The sequence below is a fragment of the Mustela putorius genome, unplaced genomic scaffold (genome assembly GCF_011764305.1).
Source record: "Mustela putorius furo isolate JIRA1106 unplaced genomic scaffold, ASM1176430v1.1 tig00003898_pilon_pilon_pilon, whole genome shotgun sequence".
NCBI classification, from domain to species: Eukaryota; Metazoa; Chordata; class Mammalia; order Carnivora; family Mustelidae; genus Mustela; species Mustela putorius.
The window spans coordinates 32,989,753-33,013,992 of record NW_025422047.1 but is presented as its reverse complement, the minus strand read 5'-3'; the positions used below and the strand labels follow the sequence as shown (position 1 = coordinate 33,013,992).

The window sequence follows — 24,240 nt, the reverse complement described above, 5'->3', positions numbered from 1 at the left end:
ATAATTTCCTTGGATCTAGATGACAACTTTGCTTTTGCACAAAAGAGGCCAAGATAGTAGGAAGGGTGCCCACGCAGAAAAGCATATTCAGAAGAAAAAAGAAAACGTTTCTGAGGGGATGTGTAAGGCAGGCCTGCTGGGGCACATTTCCTCTCAAAGACCTCTTGGCCAGTGTTTTTTTTTTTTTTTTTTTTAAATCCTGCAGGACCTGCACATCAGGGGCTCGCAGGTCACTGTGAGATGCTGAGCCTTGAGTTCTCTCCCCATGCAGACCAGGCCTGTGACTCAGGGTGCCATCTCAGCCTGAGAGTACGATGAAGAGCAAAAACGCCCACTCGCCAGACCTCTGTTGAGCCTTCTTCCTTCCCACCGATAAAGCGCGCTCCCGAAGCGAAGCTGACTCAGCCTGGAGGAAGCTCATCCTTTCCCCTTGTGGCTCCACCTCGGTTGTTAGCCTCGATGCTCCTACTCAGAGCCGCTCTCTTCAGGACCGCTTGAAGTTCTAGCAAGACCAAAGAACTGGTTTCCTCACTGCCCATCCGAATAGGCCTAATCCTCACGCAAGAGAACCTCAGGTCTTTTATAAGCCTTTGGGGTGACTGAGACTATTTCTCTTCTCAGCTGAAAATGCAGATGGGACTTATTGCTGGTTTCCCTCCGTCTGGGCGAACCAAACCCAAGTACATAGTACTTCATAGTACAAACCTAGAACCTTCTCTTTCTCTTGGCCAGGCTAACCCAGTAGAAAGGAAAACTTGTCTTTCTGCTTGACCATTTTGCTTTCAACACAAAATCCCCTCCAGTATTTCCATACAGGCCCAAGGACCTGACATAACTGACTGGTTTAGAGACATCTGAAATATAAACATTAGAAACACTCCACCCCTCTCCTGGGTCGTGCCCTGTGCCTGGAGCAAGTCTGCTGGGGCCAATTGCTCAGGTTCATCCTGACTAGACCTGCCTGGCTGGGAGTGTAGTTTACACATACAAAGCTAACTGCTTCCACAAAGGGCCACCGGAGGCCCTAACAGAAATGTGAAAAATCGCGCAGGTAATCGTGTAGAGCCCCAAATTTACTGCTTCAGCAAAAATACTGTCAGAGAGGAATTGGGCACCGAGCTGAGGTTAAGCAGCAGGCTGACCTTGCCTTCATGCAGGCTCTTCGGGAAGGTCTGAGTCAGCCTAATCAGAGCTCGCCGTGGAATGGCTGTGGTGTGTGGGAGCCCCCCTAGGCAGCCTGCATCCATTGTGGCACAGTCACTTTTCTGCTACTAAGTGAAAAAGGCAAAGCCTGTTGTTAAAGGATCCATCCAAACCGCCTAGCTGTGGATATCCAGCCCTCTCCTCTGGAAGAGGGTGTGCCATTTACTGGACATGGTGACAGAAGCTTAGCCCAATCTTTTCACCACTAACCACTCTCAGAACGGTCAACAAGCTGGTTTGAAGGTAAAGAGCCTTTGGACTGCAAAATATTTTGCTTTTGCTCACAAAGCAGAAATTCTAACAGGTGCTAGTGGTGACTTTGGCATCAAAAGGCATATAGAATCAGGGCACCTGGGTGGCTCCATCAGTTAAGCATCTGACTCTTAGATTTCAACTCAGGTCATGATCTCAGGGTTGTGAGATCTAGATCCATGTCAGGCTCCACACTGGGCGTGGAGCCTGCTTAAATTCTGTGTCTCCTTCTGTTCCTCCCTCCCAATGCTCCCCCACCCCACTCTCTCTCTAAAATAATAATAATAATAATAATAATAATTAAAATGTTAATTTTAAAGGCTTATAGAGTTAATAACAGTCCATTTATAGAGCTCATGCCATCAAATTTTGACTACAAGCAAGATCTAGAAACCATCTGCATATCCCTAAATGTTGAGACCAGTTTTTTAAAAAAATGTAGTACATTCAGACTGTGGAGAGCCAGGCAGCCACAAAAAACCGTGATGTAGATCTTCAAGGGCTAATATGAAAGCTGTCAAAATATATTAAGTCAAAGGCAAGTTATAGACCAATATGTATAGTACAATTACTCTTATGTTTAAAACAATTATCTGTATGTTCATATGTTTGATACGTATAGAAATTTTTGAAAATCTCCAGAAGAAAATGAATGATCAAAGTGTGGACTACAATAAGGACAGAAATTAGGGTGTTTAGAATGGTTATAGCAATTTGATATGACCACTACATCCAAATCTGTGATCTGTTGAACTTAATTTTGTTAATTTTTTAAAGATTTTATTTATTTATCTGTCAGAAAGAAAGAATGAGAGAGAGCACAAGCAGGAGGACCAGCAGAGGAAGAAGAGGAAGCAATATCTCCACTGAGCAAGGAGCCCAATGTGGGGCTCGATCCCAGGACCCCGGGATCATGACCTAAGCCAAAGGCAGACCCTTAACAGACTGAGCCACCCAGGCATCCCTGAACTTAATTGTTTTTTAAATTGGTTGGCATTCTACATGCTTTTGGGTCCTTTTTTGTAATTGTCCTGATAATTAATTTTTTTAAAGATTTTATTTATTTATTTGACAGAGAGGGATCACAAGTAGGCAGAGAGGCAGAAAGAGAGAGAGAGAGGAGGAAGCAGGCTCCCTGCTGAGCAGAGAGCCCGATGCGGGACTCGATCCCAGGACCGTGAGATCATGACCTGAGCTGAAGGCAGCGGCTTAACCCACTGAGCCACCCAGGCACCCCCTGATAATTAATTTTTTTGGTATTTTATGAAAGTATTGGTTTGTGAGGACTGAAAATAAGGAAAAAGTATTCCTTTACCAAAGCACATTTAAGATGTTCTAGGAACACAAGCAAAGAATCCTGTTTACACTTTAACTTCATGCTTTCCATGCTTTATGTACTATTTGAATGTTTACTTTGGATATGTGTTACTTTTATGATTAAATATTTTAAAATGTTTAAGTTTGGGTGTAAGAAATGATACTGGGTTATTGGTTTTCTCTAGCACGTCCTTCTCTGACTTATTTGTCCTAAAGCCTCAATCACAGCTCCTTTTGTGCCTCCCTCATGCTGAGAATAGTCCAAGCTTCAAGAAGAAGCATTTCTCTGGGAGGAAGGCCAAAGGGTGCCAAGAGAAATGGGCAGGCAGTGACCAGTTGAGAAAGACTCCCTGTATTCTGAAAAAAAAAAAAAAAAAAAAAAAAAAAAAAGTTTTCCACATCCTTAAACACAGCTGGACTAAGATTGTCTCTCACAGATGAGAGCGCTAGGCTCATGTCTCATTAAAATCTCCTCACTGGATTACAGATCCAAAATCCTCTGGGGAGCCCTGTGAACCACGTAATGTTTCTCGCTTTGCATCTTCAATTATGCAACTTTGATTTAGCTGACAGATGTGAAGCAGTGTGCATAGCCAGGCAATCCCCTTGTGGCCACACATGTGCAGAGGGAAGCAACAGAGCACCGTATTCCAGCTCCATCTGGCACAAGCTTCCAATCACTCAGAACCTTTCTTCTCCGTCCACCTTCCCTCAGCCTGCACCCTCCCCTCCTCCACCCCAGCCCTGGCAAGGACTGGCTGGACACACCCACTTTTACTCAAGCACCTCTTCCCTTTGGAGGGACTCCCAAGGCAGATGGGAGTGGTGTGCCAATGTGAGAGACCACCTCTTTTATTATGGGATGGCACCACCCCAGCATTCCATCAAGCTTTTCAGTATAGGAATCAGGCCAAATTCTGGCTCTGTCCCAAGCTATGACTGCCAGGACCATATAGAGAAACATCTGGCTGGACGGTTGGAAGCACTTGGCTCAGCTGTGCAGGAAATCCACTTTCAGCCCTGAATCCCAGGCTCTCGTTTGCAGTCTTGGTAGAAATGCCAGGCCTCTACACAGAATCCACTCCGCCTCAAGCAGGGGAGGGACAGCTCTGAGCTCATGACCAGGAATGTCAACTGGTGGCTCAGTAGGACAGATACGTTGCCAAGCCCCATGGGAGTGTGGCTCTCAAAGGAATCAATGACACCACCATGGGGCACTGACAGAGGTGGAGGGGAAAAACCACCATGTGCGTGAGTGTGCTGTGTGTGTGCACAGATGAGTCATTCATGGGATTGTTCAATGTGCAGAGTACCCACTTTCTGAATACAGGGCTGGTCTTTCAGGGTGGGCGGTAACCACACATTTTTCTCAGATATCACACTGTTGCTTTCTTCAGTGAATAGGGAGGGAACCTCTGTACTTAATGGCAAGATGAAAACTGTTTGGTGTCTGATTTTTCTAAAATGTGGTCAGATAGCAGATTTTCCCCCTTTCATTATTATTTAATATAAGTGGGAGTATGGTTTGGACCATGGTTGCCAAGGGTTGAGACTAAATGTATGTTAACAGTCATATTACTGAGGGTGTATTGTTGTTGTTTTTAAATTCCATTTCCTCACTCCTTAGCACACCTGAAAAACTGGTACTTATTCCTTCTTTGCCATATATTCTGGTTATGGCTGGTGAAAATTTTTTCTATGAGAATTCTTGAATTCTGTAGGAAGGTATAAAAGGAACAACGATGTGAATTAATAATACCTTTGATATTAAATTTGATTTTTCCTTGTATTAATAGTTTTTTCCCTTGTTTTCCTCTTGGACGACATCTCTCTCTCTCTCTCTTTTTATTACTCTGGAAATTATTTTAAATGCGCACAGTGCATATGCTGTGTGGTGTGGGGTAGTGGACAGACTACAGGCTTCAAGATCAGAGGCAACTGGGTTTCATCCCAGTCCCATCCCAACGCCTTCTTAACTATGATGGTATGGGTAAGTTACATAGGGTCCCAGAGTCTTTCTTTCCACATCTGTAAATAAAGATGAAGTAAGACTATATATGTGAAGCAACCCTCATTAAATCTTTTTTCCCTCCCTTTTCATGTACTTGGAACGTATTTACTCATACCCATCCCCTTTTGTTCTATGATAGCCTTGAAGAAGTAGAAAAGGGGTAGGTCACAGCAGGAGGTCACGTACATGTGCGTGTGCATTACACATAGACATAACAGAATGGTGTGAATGAACAAAGCTAAATTGGTCTTTAGCCACATGAGTAGAAATAAATTTAGAATGTAGAGGCAATGGTCTTGCTCTACTGTGTCCAGATCAGCCCATTCTAACTGTGGATTTTGGTCCAGGGACTCCAAATGATGTGAGGTATGAGCCCCTGTCATACGAAGAGCTGAGGGTTTAACTTATAGAAAAGAGGCATCGGGGTGCTCAATAACCATCTTCAAACATTTTGTAGCTCCTCAAGGGGACGGAATTAGACATATTCTGTATTTCCTGGTGTATTAGTCTGGGTCCTCCAGAGAAGCAGAACCCATAGAATATGCACATATACACGTCCATACATACGTCCACATGTAGATCATAAAGAATTGGCTCATGAGCTTAGGGAGGCTGGCAAGCCCCAAATCTGCAGAGTTGCCATCCCACTTCAAGTCCAACAAGTATGGAACCAGGAAGAACTGAAGCTCCAGTTCAAAGGCCATGAGACAGAAGAATTCCCTTCTGTTTGGGGAGGGTCAGCCTTTTGTTCCGTTCAGGCCTGTGAGTGATTAGATAATGCCCACCCGCGTTATGGAGCGTAATCCACTTCACGTGGTATTCTGATTCAAATGTTAACATCATCCGGAAACATCCCCACAGAAACACTCAGAATAGTGGTTGGCCAAATTTGTGGCCCAGTCAAGCTGACACATAAAATTAACTATCTCACCTAATGACCAGAATCTAATGAAAGTCACCTGAAAACAGAACTGGGCTCAAGGTAGGAGGGGGTCTCTCTCTTCAGCAACAAAGTTTTCCAGGTCAAAGGGGTACTCAGAAAGGATGTGGGGTCCTGGCATCTAGCATCTGATCAGAAGCCGGGTGCCATCATGCCGGGGACATTATAAAGAGACATCAAGCTTCAGAAGAGAGGACTAAGGACCCTAGAGGGTCCTTCCTAGTCCAAAGATGTTGTGGTCATATAATTCTATATTTAATATTGGCTTTGCTTCTTGTTGGTCTTAACAAATGACTTGGTTTTAAATCTTCAGTTACAGTAAGCAACTTCTATGCATTGAGTTCCCTATAGGAAGAAGAATGAGTCTGGAAAACATGAACAAATCTTTTTTTTTTAAAGATTTTATTTATTCATTTGACAGAGATCACAAGTAGGGAGAGAGGCAGACAGGTGGGGGGTGGGGGGGACAGGCTCCCCACTGAGCAAAGAGCCCGATGTGGGGCTCAATCCCAGGACCCTGGGATCATGACCTGAGCCGAAGGCAGAGGCTTAACCCACTGAGCCATCCAGGCACCCCAAGCATGAACAAACCTTATGATTAGTTTTTAGAACATCCCAAGAGACTACCTTGGAAATCATGGTATCTCTATCCTCCTTATGTGAAGAACGAAGGGAAAACTTAGAAACTGCTGCCTTGGATTCTCCCTCATTGTAATTTTCCCCCAAAGTTCTCCATTTCTAAATTTTATTTCCCCTTTCCGTAGATTTCCTCTTCTAAAATACAAGTCCTCAGCTCAGCGATATCTTTCCAATGAGGCCTTCCCTGGAGATCCAAAGGGAATTAGTAGCCTCCTCCCAGCCCTCACAGCAGCCAGGTACCCTCCTGCTTAATTTTCCTTATAACTTCTCACTCTTTGACGTAACTTTTTTTTGGTTGTGGCAAAACGGACACAACATAAACTTCACCACTTTAGTCATGTTTCAGTGTACAGTGCAGGGACAATAAGTACCTTCACGTTGTTGGGCAACCATCACTCCCATCCATCTCTTTTCACATTGCAAAACTGGAACTCGGTACCCATTAAATACTAACTCCCCCATTCTCTCCCCCACAGCTCCTGACAACCATCCTCCTACTTTCTGTCCCTATGAATTTGACTATTCTAAGTATCTCATAGAAGTAGACTCATGTGATACATGTCCTTTTGTTTCTGGATCAATTCACTTAGCACAATAATGTCTTCAAGATTTATTCACGTTGGGATGCATGGATGGAGCAGTCGGTTAAGCATCTGACTTTGGCTCAGGCTGTGATCTCAGGGTTGTGGGATGCAGCCTTACATCCAGCCTCGCTTGTCCCTCTCCCTCTGCCTCTCCCCCTGCTCACACACACTCTCTCTCAAATAAATAAATAAAACCATTCTAATAGGTGTGAAGTGGTATCTCATCACTTTTTATTTGCATTTCCCTAATGATCAGTGATATTGATTTGACATCATTTTATTCACTTGTTTGTGGCCTGTTCATTGTCTGGCTTCCCAAATAGGTTGTAGACTCTGTGCGAATGGGAAGTATGTCTAACTGGTCATGACTGATCTCTAACCCAGAGATCAGATAGCAGATACTCAGTTATTTGTTGAATGAATGGATGGATGATGAATTTATTGGAGAGAAAAATTCAAAGTCCAAATATGGAATCCAAATTAACTTTCAGGCAATCAATTCTTTTGCCTGGGATAATAAGCAAATGTAACCTTTCCATTACTTAGCGTTCCTTGGAAAATGAGAGAAAAATACACTTGTGCGTTTTGTGCCTCATGGACAAACTATGCAGACTAATAAAACATTGTGGCTGGATCATCCTAGTGTACAGACTTGATAATTGACAAGATTATGGCATGTTTGCTATTTCAATGACAAATTATATGTACTGTTGGTCATTAGTACCAGGCATACAGTAGGTGCTCAATAAATACTTGCTGATAAATAAGTGAAGGGTCCTGATAATGGTAACTAAAGCCATTGGTAACTAAAACTAGAGACTGTATGTAAGAGACTGGAAACTCCTCAGGACAGACCCCCACAGGGTAGCTTTGGTGGGAAGAAGAAATGATGAGTGGGTAATTCATAGGTCTTTTTTCTTCAAACAAGTAATCCATTGAGAAGCTAACCCTATAGCCACCCTCTCCGTGCACTGTCACTTCTCTAAAACTCAGTCTCCTGCAGAACCTTAGAGACACCTGAGCTCTCTATTGGTTCATTCCATAAAGCGTAAGGGAAGTGTTTTCCTACACTGTGCAGCTCTAGCAGCCGTAGGTGTGGTCCTGCTTGCTTGACAGCAGGGGCTGCTTCCTGTTGTACCTGTTCCACAAAGCACACGACTCTTAAGAGAATGAGTGAAGGGTGCCTTCATGTAAATTTCCTTCTAGTGAAAATGTGCTTTCTGCCCACCACAATTTCTGCTTCTCTTCATAGACAGAGGGCGGAATGAAATCTTAATTTCTTTTGAAAAGATGTAGGCAAGCTAATAGTCTGTCTTTGGTGTGTCTCTGTGTGGTTCTAAATAAGCCAAAGAGGAAACCAAGAAGTAGCCCTCAGAGGAGCAAAGCCACCGGCAGGTGTGGGGGTTGGGGATGGGGGAGTTCTATTCAGCATTGACCGATGGAAAGAATATCCAAATCTTCCTCATCTCAGGCCAGAGAGATGGCCATGTCAGAGGCACGGAGCACACTTGCAATTAGCGGTTTTTCACTGAAAAAGTCAAATCCATCTAGACTAGAAAGTGGAAGAAAATGAGGACAATTTCATAAAGTTTCTAGAGGAATTACCCGGTCCAAGGGTACTGAGTACTCTGGCCTGATTCCTAACTGATAGACATCTAGGTAAGAGCAGCCGTAGGTCATTAACCTTGATAAGCAAGTTTTTTTTTTTTTTTAAATTTTTCAATGTGTAGTTCCTGGACCTTCAACATCAGAATTAGGAGCAGTATTAAAAATACAAATTATTGGGGCGCCTGGGTGCCTCAGTGGGTTAAGCCTCTGCCTTCGGCTCAGGCCATGATTTCAGGGTCCTGAGATAGAGCCCCGCATCGGGCTTTCTGCTCAGCAGAGAGCCTGCTTTCTCCTCTGTCTCTGCCTGCCTCTCTGCGTACTTGTGATCACTCTCTGTCAAATAAATAAATAAGATCTTTAAAAAAAAAAAATACAAGTTATTGAACATGCACTCAGATCTACCAAATCCAAATTTCTGGAGGTAAGGCACAAGGATCCTTTTTTTCAGGAAGGGGGAAAAAAAACCCCTCTCAAAATCCCCCTCAAATGTCATTGGTGAGAATTCAGTTGCATGCTCACATCTCATACAAGTACAAGCTAGGAGAATAAGACCAGGTGATTAAATGAATCATGCCAGGGCTGGAGAGATTTCTACTTCCCTGAGTACATGGCCTCGAGGGTGCCAACACTAGAGTTAGGTTCTGACAGCATGCAGAAGAGGTGAAACCTATTGGGTGGGTAAAAATGAAGTTTGCAGCCATATCTTGGTCACTGATGAGGAATAATAACTCACATGAAGCCTGGGTTTCTTCGGTTGCCGTTTCCTAAAGTCTGCTCATGTTTGCTGGATCAAGTATCCAAACCTTTCCTCATTAATAGCCATTATCAATAGGTGATTCTGAAGAAACCAAGAAGAATTGACATTTGGTAGGAAAGTGAAGAAGATTGATCTTGGAATAATTCAAAATGCCAGCTACAAGTTTCTATTCACAACACTGCCAGCCTGAGTCAATGGGAATACAGTGCATTCTTCGGTTCAACAAATATTTGCTGAGCACCTATTATTTCACCGGGTCCTGTATTTAACCCTGGGGATACATTATCAAATAAAATAAACAAAAGCCCCTGCCCTTTCCTCATAAAGCTTACATCCTAGTGACAGCAACAGAGAATAAATAAAACAAGTAGGTAAACAATAAAGCACATTCGAAGGGGATCATTTCTATAAAGGAAAAATCAGGCAGAGAGGATGGGTAGTACTTAAGGAAGCATGTTGAAATTCTAAATAGAAGAGAAGGAGGGTCAGGCTTCACTGAGAAGGTAATTTGGTACAGAATGTAAGGAAATGAGCTGTGAGCCATATGGATATGTGGGAGGAAAGATCCCAGACCAAAGGCAGCAAGTGCACAGGTCCTGGGACGGGAGTGGGCCTGGGCCAAGGAACAAGTGGATCAGTAGATTTGGAGGCGAGTGAACCAAGGAAGAGGTGAATGTATAGTGCAAAATGGTAGAAGCACATTGCCCGGGGCCTTTGAAGGGACTTGGGTTTTGCTCTGAGGGACATGGGAAGATACTGGAAGGTTGGAAACAGAGGAAGGATACTGTCTATCTCTTATTTTAATGGGATTATTCTGTCACTGCTTTGAGAATAGAGTGTAAGGAAACTGGTTAAGAACCCTTCACAATGGTTCAAGAGAGATAGGATTAGGGCTTGGATCAGAAAAATGGAGATGAATAGGAGAAAGCAAGAACTCATGTAAATGCTTTCTAAGTTTCTGGATTTAGTGACTAGAAAGATGGAGTTGCTGCTAACTGACCTGGAGAATATTGAGGGTAGACCAAGTTTGTAGAGCAAGGAATTCATTTGAACATGCTAATTTTGACATCTCGTTTACATATCCAAGTGGAGATGTTGAGTGACTAGAAGAACTGGAGATGTATGACAGTTATCTCCATAAGGAGGATAATTAAATTTGTAGGACTGGATGAGATCACCAGAAAGAAGCAGACAAGGTCCAGAAGTCCTAGGATTGTCTTCTGCATTGTTTTTTTAAATGATTTGAGTTCTATGTAACTTACCCAACTTGTAGTTTCCGAGGTCACCGACTGCAGGAGTTAGGAAAATAGTTAACCCTTAATTACTCACTGATGATAATGTGATACAAAGGGCAATTTCTTCAAAGTTATCTGAGAGACTGTATACATCCATGAGTCCCTAAAGTACATATGGACTTTTACTTATTGCATCCAGAAAGCTTGGTGACTACCCATTTAACTTGTGTTTTAATAAGTTAAGTAAGAATTCAGGCACTTAAATACTGTGTCAGGGACTGCGGATGACAAACCTTGGCTCAGCTATTCCTCCAACCAAAACCCAGCATTTAGCCAAGTAGGCAGACACGGGGCCCGAGCGCTAGAGACACAGTCACGGAAGGAGCCCTGGAGCAGAGGTGGAGCCACATTTCCCAGTGGATTTGATCCTGACTCAACCCTAGAACACAGAACCATGCAGAGTGCTCAAGAGCAGAGGTTTGGGAGACAAGTAGACTTGTGTTCTTATCCCAGCTCTTCCAGCTGTTGGGCTAGTGGGAAAGTGGCTAACGTCTGTAGGTCTCTCTGGTTTTGTCTATGAAATGGAAAGAGTGGAATCTGTTTCAGGTAAAAATTGAATAGGATGAGAATTGTAAAGCATTTAGCACGATTGCTGTTTTTGTTTCTAAATTTCTCTCTGTAGTCTCAATTCCATTAGAATTCCATGCTGTTATAATACTACTGCTTTGGAGCCTAATTCAATGAAATGAAGGTCCATTAAATCAGATTATAGGGGCACCTATAAGGCATCTGCCTTCAGCTCAGGTCATGATACCAGAGTCCTGGGATGGAGCCCCATATGGGGCTCCATGCTCAGCAGGAGGCCTGCTTCTCCCTCTCCCACTCCCCATGCTTGTGTACCCTCTCACTCTCTGTTGAATAAATACATAAATTCTTTAAAAAAGAGAAAAGAATATCTTTTTTTTTAAGATAAGTTTATAATTTGTTACCTACAAAATGCTCTGGTCCAAGGCTTTTATTCATTAGGGTTGAGATAGTTGTTGAGTTGCATTTAACTCCAATACCACTAGGGGGCAACTCAAGAAATTAATTTTGGAGCCTACTGTACTAACTGGCAGCCATGATGAGTTAATGAATTTCTAAATGAGACTTTACACTTTGGGAGTAGCCTGCGCACTGCATTTAGTGCACAACATCTTTGGCCTCAAACGTGTATAAATTGATTGTAGCAGAATTCCACAACAGGGTGTGAATTCCTAAGGTAGTGGGTCATACACTTAGGTAAGGTTCTGTTTGTGAAGGACATCTCTGAATGCTGAGGCTTTCTGCCCCAGATGTGGTCATACATAGCCCTACCAGGTCAAGCTGTTAAATTGGTCTCCTTATTACAACAATATACCAACTCATTTTCATAAGCACTTGTAGAGAGAGCTGACATACCAAAAAACAAAAACAAAAACCTCTATTCTGGCAATAGTGCTTTGGAATTCATTTGCTCACCTTTTGTGCCAGTGGTTTTTCATGCTGGGTAAACAGCTAATGCATGGTTGGGCCAGAATTCAAACCCAAGGAGTATGTCTCCAGAGCCCACACTCCTGCCCACTATATCATATTGCTTTACTGACAGGTAGCCTTGGATTAATGCTAAAAGCCAGAGGGCAGTGATAAAGAACAGGAGTGGCCATTGCCAAACAATTTATAACCTGGATTAAATATGGTAATCATGTGCATAATCCATACTCTATTCAGTTAAAAATATACAAGTCATTCAGACTATTCATATGGGTCATGCCTGGGTCATGTCTGTGTACATGGATCTATATACATACTTGTATATATGTACAAGTGTATATGCATAAGTATATACAGTTCTCATTTGAATATAGTTGTAGTCAACATATGTTATCTGATACGTTATAGTCAACATATATTATTATGTGCTAAGCACATAATGTAAGATGAAAAGCAACATCTTAGTCAAGTGTTGGGGGCAACTACAATATCAAGATTTTATCTACCATCTCAGAGAAGACTTCTTGGACAAAATTAAGGTATTAATTGGTAGGGGGACAGTGGGACTGCGATATCAACATTTGACCCTAGAAACACATGTTTAGCCTCGTGCTTGGAACAGAGTATGTTGAATGAATGAGTGAGTGAATAAATGAATGATAGTTATTTCACGAATGGGAAGAGCAGAAATTAGAAAGAGAAGAGGTTAAAAAAAAATGGGGATTCATGAGAAGATGGGGTAAGTAGGATGAAGCAAGGAATCCCTTCAGCGGGCCATGTGTAGCAGAGAGCTGGCTGGTGAAGAACTTTTGACTCCCCGACGGGACTTCTTTCCTGGCTTTCGGTCTCTCTCCAAGAAATAGTGTTGCTTCAGTTGGTTTCGGGGTTTTGTCTGTTCATTCATTTGTTTGTTTTTTAAGTTCACTTCCTCCTACTTGCCATCTACATGAGTGAAAGACTGCCCTTAAATGATTCTTCTTTCCTAGTGGAAACGTGTTTATCTTTATAAGCAAGACAATCCACTGTCACTGAATATTAATACACTTCTTGTACAGTCACTCCTAAGTAGTTGTCTTCACTTAGAGATTAATGGAACAATTAACACCACACTGTGCCCATATTATTTACTTCGGTCACTTCCCAAATATCTTTTTTGCTTTCGCTTTCCTTAGCATTTTCCATCAGGGTTCTGGTTCTTATATCATGCTAATGCCTTCCCTGGGCTGAGCTGTGCAACATGTTTAGTGCATCGAGCACCCAGCCAACTTTCCAGGGAATCGAGCCATAGACCTACCTCCTAAATGATACTGACAGCTAAACTAATTTTTCTGTGTCTTAGAAAATCAAAGTTGTAGTTTACTTTAGACATAGTAACAAAGTTTAATTGACATGCTAGAATCCCACTAAAAGTTCAGTGAAAAACGGGTGTTCAGGAGAACTTTAAAGAATCCCTGCGTACAGCATATAATGAAAGTGGCATGGTTTGGGCTAACAAGTATATCCAAGGACCATGTGCAGAAACTTAGTTCAATTAATTCCCTGTAATGAAAAATAATAGCTATATTGTTTGTGCCTGAAGACCTGATAGGAGTTGAAGAAGGAAAAACTTGTGTGAGGCTTGTGTCACAACGTTAGCTGAAACTTTTGTTGGGTTGCACTTCCTTGAATTTCAGTGGCTGGTTTTAAAAGCCGATTCAGTGTCACTTGGTCTTTTTAAGCTGTTTTTCCTCTCCTTTGAAGGATGCCTAGTTTTCCCCCTCTCCTTTGCTTAAATGGAAATGGCCCCAAGATGCATGCAATTTTGTGAACTTCAGATTGTAGATTCTACGTAATTCAAATTACAGAGCCATGAAACCACTCTTTCATTTGGATTCCGTGAACCACTGAGACTTGTGGGGTAGAAATGAAGTCAGAATAATGCCCTAAAGGTGTAGTGTCAAGGCCAGAACTCTGCCCTGGGGTACCACGACTGATGGAGCAGTAGAAGCCTTGCACTCATAAGCCAGGGTTGAGCGCCGCCCTCATTGTTTTAATTACAGAGCTACGGCATGTGGGTAAGAAACTTGGACTTGACAATAGCAGAAGAAAGAGGATATTGTATGCCTTCAATCAGCTTTGTATTAGGAGATCCTTAAAGGGAAAATTATGTAAAAAAAAGAAGGAGGAAGAAAACAAACTAGCAGGATCCCCATTTCAATGTAATTTGGAGAAAATGACTGATTTGGGTTGGTCATGTTGCCAGAGCAGATGACTCAAGGCTTCCAAACAAGAAATGGAAATCAGGAGGATGCCTGAAGCCTGAAAGAAGAACAAATTGTGACGATATGATTGACTGTAAGGCTTCAAAATCAACTGTACCAAAGATGAGCTTGGATCATTGCCCAGAACAGAAATGAATGGTGATGTTCATTTAGGTTCTGACTGTTGAAACAAAATAAAAATGTAGTAATTGTGCTCTGTTAGGTACACAGACGTGTTAATGCTTTCCAATTTCCCCAACTGGGGATCTGGTGTCACTTTCCCTGTCGTTCCTATTTCATGCTTCAACGGTGAGTATTATTGCTGCTCTGAACACTTATTGAATGCCAGGTTTTTGGCAAAGAACTGGGATCCAGGTGAAAGCATCCTTCTCAGGCTGCGTGGGAGTGTGCTGCAGGTGGCTTTGAAAATGCCCTTAAAACTTGGAAATCATTTCTTTAATTGGCCTTTTCAGGCTTGGATGATGTGCACCTTGATCCTGGTATTTGGTGTTATCGTTGCTGGACCTCAGTTATGAGTCTCAGCAGTTTGGCCCCAAAGCTCTTCATCTCCGACAACCAGGAAAAGCCTCAGTTTCCATTGGCAGCAGAGTTGGCTAGAAGACATTTTATTTATGGTTTTCTTATACTCATTTTCACAGTAATCTATCAGTTGAGTTTTCTGACGACCTTTCTGATGGACAACAGGGCTTAACTCCCTCCCAAGGATGGTTTAGAAGGAGCTACATCCTTCCCTTTCTCCTTGGGGGCCACAAAGAAAAGATTCCATGTTGTTTTTCCTAACACCGAAATCCTGCTTACTAGCCCAGTGACTTCGGAAATTTCCCAGCCTGCCCGAAGGAGGAGTCCAACTGCACGGTACAAATGACTTCCAAACAAACATTTTCTACATACTAAATTGGGGAAAAAAACAGCAAGACAAACAAGGGGGTGACTCAGAAGGAAGAAAGGAGGGGCAGACAGAATATGCGATTTTTCCACTCCGTTTTGGTTTCTTTACCTGAGTCAAATTTTGAGAATGTTAAGCCCTGTCCTGTCTACCCGCTATTTACCACAAAATCTTCAAGTTTCAGTAGCTGACTGAAAGCCAGTAACTTTTATTCAGTCATCCAAATGGACTAAAGATGTTGTCAGGTGTACAAGATGTTTAATTAAGGATCTGTCTAGTTTCTTTGGGCGTCTAAAGTTTGGACCTTGAACAAGGTAACCTAAAATTAGACCCTACTAATGAGAGACAGCAGGAAGGCTTCTTCAAGGGTTCGACTTGCCGTAAGTGAACCACCAAGAAGAGACACAAACTGAAACTCAAAGGAAATTCCACGTCTCCTTCCTTCATACAATCAGCATCTTTTCATTGATTGGTCTGTGACCTTGGAGCCACCCAATACGTTAAAATAGTTTCACACTTTAAAAATGGGGGTGGGGGGAAATGAGGGGTAAAATTATTTTGTGGGGTTTGGCACAAGTCTGTATTTTAAATAAGCTATGTATGAGCTGTGTCTTTGAGCGAAGGACATGTGCAATGCAGTTTTGATCTTCATTTTATAGATGAACATAAGTAATACAAGGCCTGTTTTGATTATACAATGAAAAACAAATGTGACCCAATATTGTAATATTCTGTATCTACTTATGTTTCTGAATCACAACTCTCATTAGTATATGAACCACCATTAATGGCTTTGGATACCTGGAACCCCATCCTGATATTTGCTTTGAGCTATTCCATGTGTGGTATGGGGTTCTCTCATAGGTAATCATCCTAATAGGACAGGAATTGAATGTGCGATGGGCTCCTGAAAGAAATAATCTAAAAGCATTTCTCAAAATGGTTTTCACAGTCTGCTTCTAAATGCTTTGCTTAACATTCAACAACTCCCTTCATTGTAATTGTGATGGAAGATTTCTCATTTAAGGCTTTTTCAGAATTGGGGGTGTTAAAGGCTATTTGCTAATGAAGATCAAAACTACATTGGGGCGCGTGGGTGGCTCAGTTGTTAAGCATCTGCCTTCGGCTCAGGTCATGATCCCAGGGTCCTAGGAAAGAACCCCTCATTGGGCTCCCTGATCAGCAGGAAGCCTGCTTTCCCTCTCCCACTCCCCCTGCTCTCGTGTGCTCCTGCTCTCGCCGCTTCTCTGTCAAATAAGTAAATAAAATCTTTAAAAAAGAAAAAAAAAGCTACATGTGCATGTTCTTCTCAAGTTCTTTTAGCTAGAGGTTAACAGAAGACATAGTTGAAAGCAACTGAGATAGTAAAGATGTATTTTTAATTTCACCTAACCAGAAATCTGGAGGCAAGATTGCTAGGATTGACTAATTCAACAGCCCAATAATGTCATTGAGATCCAGGTCCTTCCCATCTTTGTGCTGGCCTTCTTTGGTTTGTGGGTATTGATATCTCATTTGATTCCAGTATTCAGGCATTTCATGCAGATAGCACAACAACTAGCAAAAACGGACTTTTCCTTCCACCTGCCTGTTTTCCTTAGACTGGAAATTGGGGTCTTCCAACATGTATTCCCCCTCTTCCCACCACTGGTCTCATGGGCTAGGTTTGGATCATGTGTCCATGCATGGGACAGGATTCACCAGCAAGGGAATGGGACCACCATGATTGGCTTGAAGAATGCTGCTTCACCTCTGGACTAGAGAAGGGGTTTTTTCCCTACGTATGGGGCATGGTGACTACCTGCATCCCAAAGAACAAAAAGGGATGTCTGTTGGGTGAGCAGCCAGCAGTGCTCCCCACTGGCTTTAATAACAGTTTTTCCTTTAATATATAGTATTAATATTTCAGTGCTTTATCATATTACTGAAGTATTATCTTTCTCCCACACTGACAGTATTATCCTGGTATTTTTAAGGACAAAATATCCTGGGGGGAAAAACATTTATCTTTGAGCCCACTTTTTTTTTTCTCATTCTGATACAATTAGAAAATACTTAAGAACCCAAAAGCTTTCACAAAAAAATGATCTTGTTCATCTCAGCCCTGATCAATCGGTTACTTTAAAATAGAACTGAATGGAAATGGGACTACGAAACTGAATTTTGATTGCCATTTCTGACTTTTCCTAAAATAAGAAGTAATAAGACAATTTTGCAACATAAAATAACTTTTCAAAAGTGTTTATGGAAATAAATTTATTTCAAGAAAAATTGCAATAGAGCATAGCCCAGCGGTCAAAGACATGGATCGTGAGGACAACGGAACTTGATTTGAGTCATTGTCCCTTGTTTAGCAGTGATGTGACAGTAGGTCTCACCTGCAAAATGAAGAAAATAATCATGCCTTCTTCCAAGATTGTTGTGAAAGTTGAAGGAGATTAAAATATGTCCATATGCCTACATACATTTATTCTTAACAGAGTAGCTAGTACGTTGTAAGCTTTCGACAAGTTGTGACAATTTTTACTTAAACCAATATCAACAAAAGTCCATAAACACCCAAGTTAACATTTTCTTACATAGAATAATTAAAATCAAATTGGCAACTTTTAGAAGTAACAATCTTGAGAAACAAGCTGTGAGGGATGCCATATAGGTCATACCACCTTGTTATGGGAGGTCTTGCATTGGTTCTTGTGCCTCTTCCAAAGAGTTCTCCAGTTGGCTTGTTGTTGGTCAAAACTTAAAGCCAGAATCATGGCCTTACTGCCTTTTCAGGGAAAACAACTGCTCTTAATGCCTCATACACTTTAGAATTCTTTTCCATTCATCTAGGGAGTAGACCGGATGTGTCAGTCTGCTTCTTGAGAAGTAAGCAGGATAAAGCATGTTGATATGGGTGTCACAAATCTCTTAACTTCTCTAGTTATTGTCCTCCTAAGCCATATGCTCTGTATTTCAAGCCAAAGCTACATGAAGGCAGAAAAATTTGGCAAGAGTGAACAGTGCATGTGGGTATAAACATTAGTTCTCTAGTAGAAAAAAAGTATTTCCTTCATAAAACGTTACAATTCCTTTTTGTTTTTATGAAACTGTAGGTCATACTTCACCTTCAGAAAGCCTCCAGTAATTATCTAATCAAGTCAGAAAAGTAGCTAGTCAGCTTGCGCCCTTCCCCACCACATTCTTTTTCTCTAATTCTGCGTGTGACTCTTCTGATTGACCCAAATGCCGATCTTCACTGACAAAAAGCCTCTTCGTGGGAGAGGGCATGGCACGGAGGTCCTGTGGCAGGCATTTTGACTGTAGGGACCATGAAACTTACTTTCTGGATCCAGGACCTTGGGTTGTTAAGTAATAAACCAAACTCAGAATTATTTAGGTTAAAAAAAAAAAAGGAATTTATTCTAAATGATACTCAGTATCTCAAAGAACAAAAAGCAAAGGGAAATGCCAATATTCAAGAAGGGTTGAGATGTAACTAAGTATAAAAAATTGCTGACAACAGGGTCTACACCCAGTACGAGAAATGCTTTTTTCCATCTTGCTTTTGTGTTTCCCTGGATGGTATCTTCCTTTTTTATTTTTATTTTTTTTTAAATCACTACAGGCTAACCTTCTCCAAATAACAGAAAAAGTGATTGTCACTTACATGCTAGCTTTCTGTCTTATAGCTTGAACCACACAGAGCAAGACTTGACCTTTTCAGTTCTAACTCTCAAATCCTGGAGAAAAACTCTGCTAGGTCTAGCTTGGATTAGATTAACTGAGGCAAAGAGACAGAATACCATTTGGATCCCTTTGGTCAGTTGCCCAATCAACCAACTGCCTACAAGGAGTATCATATTGTACTCACGTGCTGTCACCAGTGTTTTTAAAAAATTGGGTGGGGCAGTTCTCAACAGAAGAAGTGCTGGCCTAACTCTTCTGTAGATGTCCACTATTGCAAAGATATACTGTGGAAACAATGCAAGGAAGTAGATCTAGCTTCCCATTTTCCAGCAAAGCCTGCCTATGGTCCTTGAGAATTTCCCATTAAAGCTGTTCATTCACTGTTAGAAAGTTCAGGATGGTGGGATGGCTGGAGGCAGTGGCAGGGAGTTGGGGAGGGTGGTGATTACACATGAAAGGAACCAAGCCAAGAGAAGGGAAGGAGAGCACATCAAGGAAGCATCGCCAACTTGAAGCAGAGGGCTCTGGACCTCCCCGCTCTTTTCAGATTAAATCCTTATGGTTCTCCCAGCTGCCTCGCTTCCCTCCTGCCTTACACCTCTTTTTAATATTTTCTCCCATCATTTTTAAAATGAAGACCTTCTGCGTTACTTAAAAGATTTCTGTCCTCCTCCAGAGAAGCAGTGCTCTACTTCAGGCAAAAGTTTGAAGTTAAGATTTTGTCTCTTCAGGAGAGCACTTTCCCATATCCTCCTGATACATTTCTCAGAACAACAGAATCTGAGGGTTGGAGTAGACCGATCTTGAGGCCATTAAGTTCATCCATTGCCGTATATATCCCATCTCTGATATCCATGACAAGTGGCCATCTATACTGCTTGACCATGTTCCAGGAAGGAGAACTCATCATTTTTTAGGACAGCCCATTCTATCTGTAGATGGTTCTATTAGGAGTACTTCCTTATGTTAAGCTCCTACAAGACCAATAATGTGTCTTTTTTTTGTTGCTTCCACCTGTTGGTCCTAGTTCTACCACCTGGAAATGAACAGAGAAGTCGAAGCTCTTTCCTACATGTTCATCTTTCAAGAGATTGATCACATCCATCGTGTTTCTCCCTGTGATTGTTCTCCAGGCTGAGCGACTGTTCTTCCTCTAACTGTTCTCTGCTGTATGAGATTTCAAGTACCTCTGTTATTAACAGGGACACTCTGTTCTAGAAGCTTTAGTTATTTAAATGTTCTCCTTAACATTTTCCCCCAAAACCAGACATAATCTTCCAGATAAGGAAAAATCAGCACAGAAAGAACAGAACTAATAAATCTTTCATTATAAATATAGAACTTCTATTCAGATAATCACATTTATCTTCTGGGAAGACCAAGCCTATGCTTAGTCACTCTTGTGCTGAAAATTATGTAATGATTAATTTATAATGAAATTTAAATGATAAAGAGTGGTGGTATTTGAATTTTATAAGTGAATTTCAGGCATTAGTAGTTGAAATTGGAATGGAAAAGAGGAGCATGAATTCCCATAATTCTTCAAATCATATGTCTGCTAGCACTATCCATTAAGTCAAAAATACTAGGTAGAGTAAGCCCATCTCAGGGGATCATTTGATTCCTCTCTTCCCTTTTGCGAAATCCATATGCTTAACAAAGTCTGTGTCCTGGTTACATAGCCACACACAGAGAAGCCCCTGGGGTAAGCACACTAATGCACACTCAGCCCTCAAGGAGCTAACAATTTAGAAGCTATAAAACAAGACCTTTGCTTCCTTAACTGAAGTGGGCTTTGTACACCAATGAATCCAGGAAGAGCGAGAAATCACCATGTCGGACTGGGTGGCACAGTGAATTAGTATATGTAAATTCTCAACTTGTTCTAGAAGCAGAACCCAATTTAAGGAAGTTGGAGTGAAGTTTGAGAGGTCAATGGGAAAAGCTCCAGCCCCGTGTTAAGTGGACATCCTAAAATACAGACATGTTGTGTCCTGCCTTCTTCTGTAGTCACTTATGGGTTCATCAGGAAAACCAATGATCTCGGAAAATAATAAGGAATATTCTATTTATGTATTTCAGGTTTAAAATGAGTGCATGGCATATATTTTTTTCCAGGGTAGACAAATTTAAAATTTTGAATCTTAAAATCTAATATGAAATAAGTGGTGACATTTTATGAACCTTATCATAAGCATATGGCACTCATTCTCAGTTTTGTTTTTTGTTTTTGTTTTTGTTTCTAAAAACATTTGAGTATGTGACAAGTCCCTCAACATTGGCAGCGACAGTCGTCCCAGGCCTCGTAAGACTGCATATCAGCAAGGAAGCTTGACATGTCTTCTGTCAGCAGCATATGCCCCTGACCTTCTATCTCCATCAAGGAAGTTAAAAAAAATCATGACTAACTCAGGACAGAGGTGGTAGCCCAGTTTCCATAGTCATGGAGCTTGTTAGTTCCTTTGTGTTAGCAAAGCTGGAATTGAGGATTTGTGCCCCTTGTTAGCTCAGAAAGTTCCAGTCTAGTAGGCTTAGGTATAACCCTAACCTCATTTGTTTACAAGGGAAGAAGTACAAAACCGTGGACCACCTACCACACAACTGAGGGAAAAAATTCAAGATCCCTCAAAGTGAGAAATGTCAAGTTCATTCTTAAGGTACAACTCATTGTTGTGTTTAGCAACAGGGGATTCCAGTCTCTGGTGCCATTTATTCTTCTGAATTTCATAGAGCTGATAAGTATAGAATTCATAATCTCTGCATGTTAGAGTTAAAACAAAGGAAGACTTCATGATTGGTGTGCTACATTGAGTAACTGGGAATACTGTAAGATTAGTTGCTTTATCCATGACAAAGGCAGAATTACCTATTTCCTGATTCCTTTACATGAAATCTTTTATTTCTCCAATAGATTGTTTGGTTTCTACAAGGGGATTCTGCCACCAATCTTGGCTGAAACACCAAAAAGAGCAGTGAAGGTAAGCATTGCATACCTTTCCACCAAGTGAAAACAGACATCCCGCAACAAACGTTGCGGGATGTTCATGTGAATTAAAGATAAAATAGTAAAAAATTGAATGTGAAAATTATAACATGACTATTACAATTATTAGGGCAGATCACTCTCTCACATATTGGTTTATGGATTTTTTTTTTTTCTGGATAAAGGCGCTTCCTTCTGATAAGGAAATTATACAAAAAGTATGGTGGTGAATGAAATTCATGTAATTGAACCACAGCAGCCACAAAATAACGTGCTCCTTTTTCTCAAAGCAATTCATCAGTTTTCCTTGGGAGCAAGAATTATTAAGAAGAAAGTGAGAGGACAGGAGGGAAGCGTGGTAGAAAAACCCTTTTCCCCAAATCAGTTCCATTTTGTGAACACAACGAACTAATACACTGTATTTCTTTGTGTATGATTCTCATATAACACATTTATTTGGCACACTAACTTCATTTCCTTCCCTGCCCCTCCACCCAGGGCTCTTCTGTTAAAATTCTCTATTCTGGTTTTTACAAAATTATTACTTCCACTATGCTGATTTCCATTCTTTAACCACATAACTATGGGAGTTTATGTACTGCTTGCTGGTTCAGTATCTGGATAGGAACACGGAGATCTGGCAGGACCTCCGGGGAAGAAAGAGCTAAATCTGATTACTCTTTTCTATGTTTTCTTGGACAGAAGTCCTGATCACAGTGACTCTGGCTGGCAGTGCCCCCTACCCTCACCACTTGACTTCACCAAATATGGCTTTGTCTTTTCCATAAGAAGGATGACATACACTTAGGCCAAAAGACTTCCTTTCCAACTAATGACGTAAAGCTTTTTTCAGATATATTACTCAATTTGTATTCCCAATATTCCTGAAAGGTAAAATGGGACAATTTCTACACGTTTGCTCAGTAAATTAAGAGGTTAACTAAGTTGATATTTGTGATAAAGAAAACGAACATGAACAGACAACCATACTTTTACATTATGTCAAATAATAATTTAATAGAATTTAAGTTAGGTCTAGAATTTAGAACACAAAGTTTTAGGGGCGCCTGGGTGACTCAGTGGGTTAAAGCCTCTGCCTTCAGCTCAGGTCATGATCTCAGGGTCCTGGGATTGAGCCCCACATCAGGCTCCCTGCTCAGCAGGGAGTCTGCTTCCCCCACCCCCACCTCTCTGCCTACCTCTCTGCCTATTTGAGATCTCTGTCTGTCGAATAAATAAATAAAATCTTAAAAAAAAAAAAGAACACAAAGCTTTAAAACATACTTTCTCTATAAATTCATCCCCTTTGTTGCCATAGTTTTTGTGATTTTATATTATTACTTCAATACAAATTTCATTAGAAGGATCTGAATCGCAGTAGAGAATCTGGAAAAAGTTCACCAAAGTACACAAGAGAGCTGAATTGAATTATGAAATGGCTTCACTTGATAAAAGATTGCCCAAGTAAACAAACAGAGCAGAGTTCCTTTTCAAAAGGAAAGTCACTTTGTCTCCATGGAATAATATATTCATTTGTTCAGTGTTTTTACATGGATAAATAGAGTCAGTTGTAATTAAAGTTTTTCCCGGAGTATTTTTCCTTAATACTACACATTGGAGACGATTTCATTTAAATTTGAAGAGGATTAAAGTTTATCAGTGTTGAACAGTCTTTTATGTAAGGGAAAAAAAAAAGTTGAGCTTTACAAAACTGAGTTAGTCTCTACTTAAGAAAAAAAGCAATGCTCGCTGCCAGAGCAATGGTTAACAGATGAACTTTTGGGCAACTGGATATGGTGTATGTGTCCCAGACATCTTGTTTCAAGTTGATTTTACCTTAAAATTATTGAGACATATGGTAAGTGCCTTGGCTTTTTAAGTCCAACTTGGAGTTAAGTATATCTTTGCCAGATGGATAGCACTACTTTTTCTATACAATTTATAAAAATATTCATTTTATAGATATTTATCTTGGAATTTGTGAGGAAGGCGATCATTGGATTGTAACAATACCTTACGTCATAAAGTGCTTCATTGTATGGCATCAAAGTTTACTTCAGAAGAAGTATTCAGAGACCATATATACATGCATATATAAATAGACACACACATACATACATATACATGAATAAATGTGAATATGTGTGTGTGTGTGTGTATTCATTGGGACTGACACTTCGATTACAATCATTATTATAATCAGAAACAGACAATGTGAAGTTTTTCTGCACTTTAGTCTTCAAAACAAGATCATTAAAGTAAGACTCATCAATGCTAGATAAATGAAACTTCCCCCTTCACAGATTAAGACAGAATTAGTATTGCAGTTAGCAAAAGGAAATAAAGACCTCAGAAAAGGGACCAACTGATCTTTCAGATG

The 24,240-nt window shown here is 41.0% G+C and overlaps 1 protein-coding gene across 2 annotated transcripts in view; it reads left to right on the top strand.

The window, feature by feature from the left end:
- The window catches only part of SLC25A21 (solute carrier family 25 member 21), a 492,482-nt gene that overhangs the window by 420,910 nt on the left and 47,332 nt on the right, over positions 1 to 24,240 (top strand). For both annotated transcript variants that reach the window (XM_045067625.1, XM_013046232.2), the window contains one exon: positions 21,789 to 21,855. In XM_045067625.1, coding sequence (XP_044923560.1) covers positions 21,789 to 21,855 — 67 coding nt within the window. The remainder of the gene's footprint in view (positions 1 to 21,788; positions 21,856 to 24,240) is intronic.